The sequence below is a fragment of the Lotus japonicus genome, chromosome 4, assembly GCF_012489685.1.
Source record: "Lotus japonicus ecotype B-129 chromosome 4, LjGifu_v1.2".
NCBI lineage: Eukaryota > Viridiplantae > Streptophyta > Magnoliopsida > Fabales > Fabaceae > Lotus > Lotus japonicus.
The window spans coordinates 60,697,485-60,706,957 of NC_080044.1; the positions used below are offsets into that span (position 1 = coordinate 60,697,485).

General features: G+C 35.1%; 1 protein-coding gene across 3 annotated transcripts; it reads right to left on the reverse strand.

Moving 5' to 3' along the window:
* Window positions 1–633: 633 nt before the first annotated feature.
* On the reverse strand, window positions 634–7,465 carry LOC130715391 (uncharacterized). Of its 3 annotated transcripts, none has more exons than XM_057565491.1 (9): window positions 7,258–7,463; window positions 6,893–7,016; window positions 6,424–6,483; window positions 3,403–3,505; window positions 2,552–3,140; window positions 1,686–1,818; window positions 1,367–1,534; window positions 1,144–1,253; window positions 634–964 (listed from the first exon to the last, which is right to left on the reverse strand). In XM_057565491.1, exons 2-8 carry the CDS (start codon window positions 6,971–6,973, stop codon window positions 1,227–1,229), a joined length of 1,161 nt encoding a protein of 386 aa, XP_057421474.1. In that variant the 5' UTR covers window positions 6,974–7,016; window positions 7,258–7,463; the 3' UTR covers window positions 634–964; window positions 1,144–1,226. The 3 variants fall into 3 exon arrangements, with proteins under 3 accessions (XP_057421474.1, XP_057421473.1, XP_057421475.1); XM_057565490.1 differs by having other exon boundaries at window positions 6,893–7,020; XM_057565492.1 differs by lacking the exons at window positions 634–964; window positions 1,144–1,253 and having other exon boundaries at window positions 1,392–1,530; window positions 6,893–7,020; window positions 7,258–7,465.
* Window positions 7,466–9,473: the final 2,008 nt, after the last annotated feature.

The following is a 9,473-nucleotide window of genomic DNA, read 5'->3' on the forward strand; positions in this document are numbered from 1 at the left end:
AACAATGGTCAAAATGGAAGAGGGTCTCTTAACCATATCAATAGATCTATGTGTATGGCAAAAACACAGTTGGGAAGGGACATCAGTTTGGTATCTAACACTACTCGAGGAGGTTAATTTCTTACTACCTATCAAGTGAGATGATACTTTAGAAAATCGAAAAAGATTGCGATGGGTGGCTAATCGCTTTGGATTACATATTAATCATTTCTAAACTTATATTTATTTTAAAAAATTATTAATCTCCACATGAGTGAGATAAAATTTTGAAGAAGAAATTTGGAGAGCGAAGATAAAATTTTGATGCATAAATACATATTATATATTTAACATTTACAATGTAACAATAACCTAACATTGATCATAAAACAATACTATAAAACTATTACATGTTCAGAAGAAAAAAAATCACCAATCTGAATTACTTTAAAAAATGAAATTTTAGAGTTGTCCAACTTACCAAATGCGGAATAAACTATCCTAAATAGACCAATACTTTTAGTTATAACTATATAGTAAAAAGTATAGGTGATTTCCAACTCATTTATCTTCAACACTATTAGTCCACTTAGGATGAGATTAGAGGTTATTTAATCTCATGGAGTCAGTTAGACAACCAAAGAAAATAGTTGATTTTGCAGGCTCAACAAACTTGTAGATTTTACACAAACCAAACCAAAACGTTTGTCTGTTCGTCAAGAATTGATTATTAAAACAAAATCTGAATCTTATGTCCTCTATACAACCTTATGTAAAAACCTTCCCACTTACAGATCCTATTATGTCCTCCTCAGAATCTCTGTTCTTTCTATACAACGCACTTCTATTCTTTTTGGCTTCAATAAAATCTGAGAGCAAGGCATAACAAGACATCCTAGATTTCAATCTCTTCCTCTGAAGGGAAAAAACTGTTGCTGCTCAGAATATAACAATTTTCTTTCGGGGATGCAGTGCGGTAAAAACCCTGAGAAATTAAAGCAATTCCAGTAGTGAGTGCTCAATTATTCATGAGAAACACTTAAGAGTCAGAAAGGAAAATGGATAGTACATAAATGTAGCATGAAGCAAATTATAAAAGCAAACTTATTTTCTTAACTCATGCAAAGGGGAGGAACCTCATTTCAGATATACATGGACACAAACCTTTAAGGTCATTCTACACTGCTGGTCCTGAAAGATTTAGAGCAATGCCAACCTCTATGTTTCAGATAGATGCCAGGCAGCAATTAAGGGGTTTTCTGCTCTCTTTGAAGCTATAATAAAAAATAAATAAATAAAGTAAAGAAGTTATGCTTTTGAATGGTTTCTTCTAATGGACAACAAAAAGACAATACAGGAAAGAGAACTTTCACTTCTAAATTCATACCTGAGCCTCTAACTCAGAAATCCTTTGTAAGGATGCATGTTCAATACAAGCACGGCGCTTACATTCTTCTTCTAGCAAACCTGTGAATTGGTATCTCAGCTCTGCCATTTCCTGGACTAAGTCCTCTGCTTCTTCTTTGGCCTTCAACTTTTCCTCTCTTAATTCTTCCTAGTAAAGGAAGTCAAAATACCATATAAATTTCCAAGCTCAAAAAATTGACTCGAATCATGAAATTATGCCAAATAAGTATTGTTATCTTCTGTGTTTAACAAATTCACACAGACCACTTCAATGATTAAGCTTTGGTGGATGGTCATACCTTAAGATTCTTCAAAAGTAATTCATATTCTTGGATCTGATGTGGCATTTCCATCTTCCCTTTCAAATCTGCAGCTGGACCTAAGATCATGGCCAATCTTCCAAGGAGTGGACCCAATACTTCTCCACAAGTTCTGGAAAAACATTAGGAAAACATTATTAGAAAGTTTAGTGAAAGTATAATTCAAATTGTACAACTATAAAAAAAAAGGAATCAATCAGACATAATTATCACGAATGATTAGTGAAAAAGTCAAACAAATATTTTCATGTACATAACCATACATAACTACCCAGATAGACATGATTAATTTCTTTTGATATGTATGTTGGCGGTGAAATGTTGCATTCAAGATATGATAAAGAACTATTCACCATCAGAACGAGCAATGCTAAGCCAAATAAAACATAATTCAACATACATAAACCAGTAAAAGACTTACTTATTTCTTTAATTTTCTGAATCCATCCCATCTGTACTGGAATTATACAAATTTTGAATACCAAAAGGTCCAATTAAGTTTATTTAGTAATACTTGCAATATCAGACATGTAGTTATTAATTGTGATCGTAATAATTCGATGGAAATATGAAAATAGCTTTTTATTTGTTTTATTATTTAAGCAAAAATGGAAATTATAATTGAAAGTGAATGAAAAAAGGTAAATTGAGAAACCCCATTTCTGTTTTATCATCTTGAAGTAGCAAAACTAGCAATACCACTCTCTGATACTATCAAATATAAGGTCAAGCCGCAATGAAAAACATCCTCATCCTTCACCAACTATTAAAAATTTAAAATAACGTATTTAACTGGTCACATGCCACATAATTAGTCAAAATCTAACAAAACTTCAAATATGTACCTTATGTCCTCTGGTTTGCTCTCTTGTTCACTCAAGGAAGGTTTTCTCTTGAGATGTGATCTGTTCTTGTTCTCCAGCCAATCACCAACCTTTCGAGAAAAAAGTCTAGTATTCATGTTGGCAGCATCCAGCTTCTCTCTGAGTTCCCTATTTTCTTCATTTAGAGATGTGATGGTTTGTTGTGTATCCTGCAATGCATACTGGAGCTCATCAATCAGTCTACTCAGTCTATTACTTTCCTCCAAAGCTTCATCCTGGGTTTTTTTTGCCTCAAATAAACTCTGTTCCAAGGCCATCATATCAAGCTTCATGCTTTCTACTTCAAACTGGGACTCTAATGCTATGGATGAAAATGAATCCTCCAGTTTCTCTATGGAGAAAGCTGACTGCTCTAATTCTATTTCTTTAGTCTCTAGTTCTTGGGTTAAGGAAAATTGCTTTGAATTTGATCTTCTTAGTTCCTCCCTTAAGCTGAAAACCTCCTCTTGAAGATCTCCCATCTCCTCCAGTTTTAGTTCAAGGTTACGAACACGCTCTTCGAGATAGTTCACATCAGTGTTCCTTGCATTGAGACGATCCTGAAGAAAATCTGTATAGAGTACGGACGCAATAAATTAAGCCACTGAAAGAGTACTAATTTAGGGCATCATTCAATAAAATACATTCCATCAGAACTTTTACGATTATTACAAAGTAATAGTCAGGTCAAAAAGATGTCGTAGAAGGAAAAAACTACTTATTAATGGGAATCATCTGTCTCAAGAATGTTTTGTCAATTCATATAAGCAATGTGTTTATCCAGTATCCACATATATGCGATAAAAATGAAGAACTTAAAAAACAAAATGTACCAATTTCTTGAAAACAATTCAGCAGCTCCTTTTCCAACCTCTGGATGTGTTTCTTATCATCTGTAAGAGCTCCCGGTGATGATTTTTCATATCGCTCTAGTATCTGCATCAATGTCATAAATCAGATTGGTATCAGTTGTTTGCTAAAAAATTATAAATTTTTTGGTCATTCATGTGTCTATCCTTACAAGTGGCGAATTTCACAAACCAAGACCAAGGGAGTCTATGCAAAGGTTCAACTTCACTTTCTATTGTTCCTGTTGAATATCTGTTAGTATTTAGTTTATAATTAGTCTTGTCTCATTGAGATATAATTTAGATTTGTTTCTTTATCTTAGATTAGTATATCTTAGATTAGTATCTATTTAAATAGAGATGAGATCTATTTAAATAGAGATAGGTTTAGATAGATTTAGTTTCTTTTTATCTCTTTGTTAGTCTATATATATTGTAGTTTTCAGTCAAGTATTAATCAATGAAATACAAGTATTATTTTATCAAATTCAAGTTGGTATCAGAGCTAGTTTTGATCCCTCCGCTGTGAGGGGGCTCCTCCCCCGTGAGCCCCCTCATGGTGACCTTCCAAATCTCTTTGGATTATTTTCACTCGTCTGTGCTTCCTCGCTTGTTCGTTCTAGCCGTTTCTTACGGCCTCGTTTTTTTTCTGATTATGGTCCCCTTTGTCTTGGAACCCTATTGACCCTTGTTTCTTTATACTTAAAACAACCGCGCCTTCTTCTTCGGCGCGTGAAGGTAACGCACAAACCTGAACTCGACGCGACGACCTCATACATGTTCGTCCGTTGTAGTCTAGTTGGTCAGGAAACTCCCTCCTGGTTCTGTTCCAGATGTTGTTTTCTCCAGATTTTCCTTCCTTTAATGCAGTCGCGTGATTGGAAGAAATTGTGGGAATTGATTCAACAACTGTTTACTCAAGAATTCTTGATTGGAATGACATAATAATTCTTCACTGCCAGCGAGAGTATTGGTTACATGAAGTGGAAATATGGAATGCCAATGGTGATTTATCAATTCATATATTCTGTGGATTTCACGTATTATTGATTCATCACAATACTGGTTGAGTGAAATTCACGTGATTGTAGCACCTTGACCACCGCTTTGATCTGTTGAATATGAAGTGTTTGAGAAAATGACAGCAATAGTGTACTTTGTGTTTGCAGCGTTGGGATGGTGATATTGGAAGTTTCTGATGATGCCAGCATGAAGCACCATGTGGCTCTTTGGTCCAATCCAGTTCTCAATTAGTGTGTTGGGTTGTTCTAGTTTCTTGTTTTTGGTTTCTTGGTTTTGGTTGGCACAATTGTGGTTTTGGAGTTGGGAAAGATTTTTGGATTGTTTTGGGGAATTTCTCTCTCTCCAGTAGCAGTGGCTTCTCAAGTTAATTATTTTTGTTACAAGCTATGCATATGACATATATGCTCTAGCTTGAGGGGAAGATTTGGATATTGTTAAATCTTAATTATATTTGTTACAAGCTATGCATATGACATATATGCTATAGCTTGAGGGGAAGTGTTGGATATTGCTAAATATCCTAATAGAGACCACAGTCAACCACCGCCGACAATCGTTATCCTTGTTGCTGGTTTGGTGGAGGTTGTATTCAAGAAGTGTTTGGTTGAATCTAATTGTATTGATCCGCTGCATTGTTCTCGTTGGTCCAATTTGTGTTTCGGCCAGGTTTGGTTTTAAGGATCCTTTGTTTTGACGTGTGTTGTGCCATCTCTCATTGTTGGCCAAGTTTGGTTTGGTTTGGTTTAGAGTTTTAACTCTGTTTTGACGCTCAGGTTCCGCATTGGTTTTTGAGACTTGAGTTGTTGTTTGCGTCTCATTGTTCGAGATGCTCTTATTATACTGCTCTTGGCTGACTTTATGCAATTTGGTTTTGAAGGTGACAATGTTTGTCACCTTCGTTTGTTTCGTCTCAATTGTTTGGTTTTCTAGTTGTTTGGTTTTCTGGTTTAGGGCTTCAGCTGCGAGTTGCGCTGGCCCACTCTCTAATGTTTGAGAGTTGTCTGTGTCAAAGTTGACACCATTGTTTGTCTTAGAAGCCATCAATCGATCGACCTCAAGTATGTTCTGTGTGGTTGTTGTTGGCGAGTTGTTGCTTCAGCCTTGTTTTGTTTCGGGCGAATTGTTGCTGGTTTTTCGCCCTTGTTTGCTGGCTCAGCTACCCTACGACACTTCAGAAGAATTGGTTTTTATCTTGCATCAATTTCAGCCAGATCAAGTATGTGAAGTTGTCTTTTGCCTGCCCATGGATTTAGCAGAAGTTGTCATTTGCCGCCATGGATTTACTAGAAGTTTGAAAGGTTATTCAATTCAAAGATTCGCCAAGACTGTCATTATTAAGGGATATCTATAAAGATAATTTTCTTCTTGGGTTAGATTTGTTACAAGCTTAAAGCTAAGTAAGCTTTAGCTTGAGGGGGAGTGTTGAATATCTGTTAGTATTTAGTTTATAATTAGTCTTGTCTCATTGAGATATAATTTAGATTTGTTTCTTTATCTTAGATTAGTATCTGTTCCTATAACACGTGTTCATTGTGTTGTTTCCTCCTCTATATGCGATCAATGTCTATCTGGCTGATAAATACTAGAGATAGCTTTATTTCGAACTTGAAGTTCAGCAGGAAGAGTTTTTATGTGAAATAACTAGTGCATGGGGACTGGGGAGCTCTCTATGTTGAATCCATAAGCATCAGAATATCATATTATTGCAAAATATAGTTATAGTTTTACACAATATCACTCCTTTTTTAAAATTGCAGGGGAAGAGGACTGTTAGGGAAACTTCTCGTAGTTTCTCTAGTAAAGCCATTTTACTTTAAAGTAAAGAAGTTACAAATCAAAACACCAGAAGAAGCCAAAGTTTAAATACAACTTTTTTCCTGGTTTCCTACCAAAACATCGAAAGACGTCTGAGTTAATTACAAATACCATTGATTGTGTATCTTATAGTGATATATCTAGATAGCAACCTAGCCTGTAACCTACCCGGATTGGTTGAAAGCTTTGGGATTGAGAACTTCTTAAAACATCCTTCTCTTTTCTATGCTGCAAATCATAGACAAAAACATATGTAAACAGCATGGCAAAAGCCACCTTAACATGAAAAGCTTACAACAATGACATAGAAGTAATAATTTGCTCGCCAAGAGGAGTAAGAAGGAAAACATGATAAAGCAATCCAAAATATGTAATAGGAATTTCACCCTCTTTAAGTTCGGTACGAATGCCATCAATAAATTAATCATACAATCAAGAGGTCACATATTCTTCAAGCTGATCAGTGATCACTAATCAAGGATGAGCTCATACACATATGCCACACATTCACAAAGTTAGGACTTAGGAATTCAATCAATCTTGGCATTTTTGTTTTTCGACGAAGCAGGCATTTCATAATCAAAACATAAATTAGCAAAAACTAATCCAGACTATCAACCAAGCTCAAAAGGGGTACCTGTCTAAATCCTGTTCCAAGGTGAACAAGTTCCTCCACACTTGAGGGAGCATCACTATCACTTCTGAAGCTATTTGACATTTATGAAAGCAAATTGGACACAAATGCATAGGAGTAACAGTACCTGACTGATGTTCATCACCATAAAACCCATGTTAGAAAACTCAGCAACTAATGAAATGGAAATTCAAAATCAAAGACAGTAAAAGTCTCATAGAACCAACAATCCCCATTTCCGCAAAATGGAAGCCACAGCGAATTTCGATAAACCCTTAAATGGGTTTCAGTAATTTTATGAAAATATGAAATATAAAGCCCTAACAGAGGATTTTTCGAAGGCATGAAAATGGGGGATTTGACCTCACCTGACTGAGTTAGAATCAGAGGAACAACAATGGCGGCGGTGGTAGAGGAAGAGGCACATTGATTGATTGCAGCGTTCGTCAGCGAACAAGTATCAACACAGTCTGGGTTCAAACTCCGATTTCCATGGCCAGCAGAATTTTCGTCCTTTTCTTCTCTCCTTGTTTCAACGCAGTCGCAGTCCAAATCTTTTGAGAATGAAAACTTTGAATCAAATTTACGTACCAAAATTATTAAATAAATAACAATTTTATAATTTTAAATTATAAAAAATTAATATATTAATTATTATGAAAATGTTATTGTTTGTTTTTTTTCAAGTATTAATGTATCAAATTAAACTCGGAAAATGTAGCCGTATTATGCATTTAAGAAATCATCTAAAGCGACAATTTCCACTCTCATTCCAGCATAGCTCTAACACAGATATTCTAGAATGTACTGACATTCACGTCACTAGTAAGCACATGAACAACAATGAGCAGGTCTCTCCCCAAATTTAGAGATTTTCACTTTCTAATGTGATCGTGTTGTTGTGTCACGGTGTGTTGTGTTAATCTAAAAATATTTATATGATATGATTTCAGTTAAATGTAATTTTGTACTTAATTTATAGTTCCAATAACTTTTGTATTTTTATAAAATATATAAATATAAATTTACATGTTTGTTTACTCAAATAGCAAGTTGGATTCTCCTAGTGTAAAAAGAAAAATAGCAAGTTGGATAGTGGGGATGCTCCGTTTCTCCATGTTGGAGTAATAGGTTCAACTCCTGGCTAGTGGGATTTTGAGAATGAAATGCTTGAACATACTCTGGCTATACATTTTTAGTTTGACCTAGTTATTGAATTATTGACTTAATCATGGTTGTTAAAATTGGATTAGTTTAACCAATCCGACTAGATATCACAATAGTTTTTTTTGATAAGCCAGATATCACAATAGTAGTCGGTTCGGTATGTTTGACAATTTGGGAGATAAAAAAACTTGTCGAACATACGAAACTAATCCTTAAACATCCACTAAGAGCAAGTTATTATTAATTTCTTATATTCTCTTCTTTTTAGTTCCACATATTAAATCCCTCGTCATGAGTAAACTATAACCTACTATATTGATACAGTTAATTATGTCATATAGGATTAAGAGCATGAAATAACATCTAGATTGCTAAGGAGTAAGTACTTCTTTTCCAGGCTTATTTCAACATACCGTTCCCGCGGAAGATCAAGTTGGTGAGCCGTGGGATGGAAAACCTTTCCGCACGATTCGGAGCACTGAATTAGAATGAGAGGTTCACCACCACATCATTGCATGCAAGGGGAGCTCGTTCGATTCGCAAATTGGTCTGACTCATAATTCATTTCTGACTCCGTCTTCGATAGCTCAACCTTAGCGATGTTAATTATGGTCACAATAAGATAATAAACGATAAGAATGTATAAATATAGGGACCAATTCATCTTCTAAATCGCAACCTCCATAAAAAAAAGAAATTTAAGTAGTAATCATACAATAGAAAAACCACATAAATTCAAATATCTAACATCATAAAGAAAGAATAAAAAAAAATTATCAGAAGAATAAAAATACATAATTGTACGGATCGTTTTTTTAAGGCTTAATCCAGTTTTTGGTCCCCAACCTTTGTCATAAATATGACTTTAGTCCACTGCCGGCGTAAAGGTGGGGGTTGGTCCCCATTTTTTGGCAAAATGATTGGTTTTGGTCCTTCCGGCCGGTTGAGTCAACGCCGGAGCTCCGCCAGCTGATGTGGCCCTTGCCACATCAATTAATGAGCTTAGGTGGCTTTTCTTTTTCATTTAAATTCTAAAAAAAAAACATAATTAAACCCTTTAATCTCTTCTTCCTAATTAATCATTCATCTTATTATTAATTACAAATCTCTTCATCAAATCAAAAACCCGGATTTTGCTCTTCATCATCCATCTTCATATTAATCACAAAGGTACATAAAGGGTCATTCATCAAACCCAGAAAAATTAGCAAAAAATATTATGTTTGAATGTGGTTCCACATCTTCCTCTGTCACTTTCAGCAGATCCATCCACCAATTTTTCCAGAGAAGCCAAGGAGATAAATCTGGAACATTAGAGCAGAATGAAAAAGCCAGAAAAGCCAAGGAGCACAAGCACAAGCACACGCAGATAAACCAACCTTCCACTCCTTATTCATTTCCTTTCCTTTCCTTTATT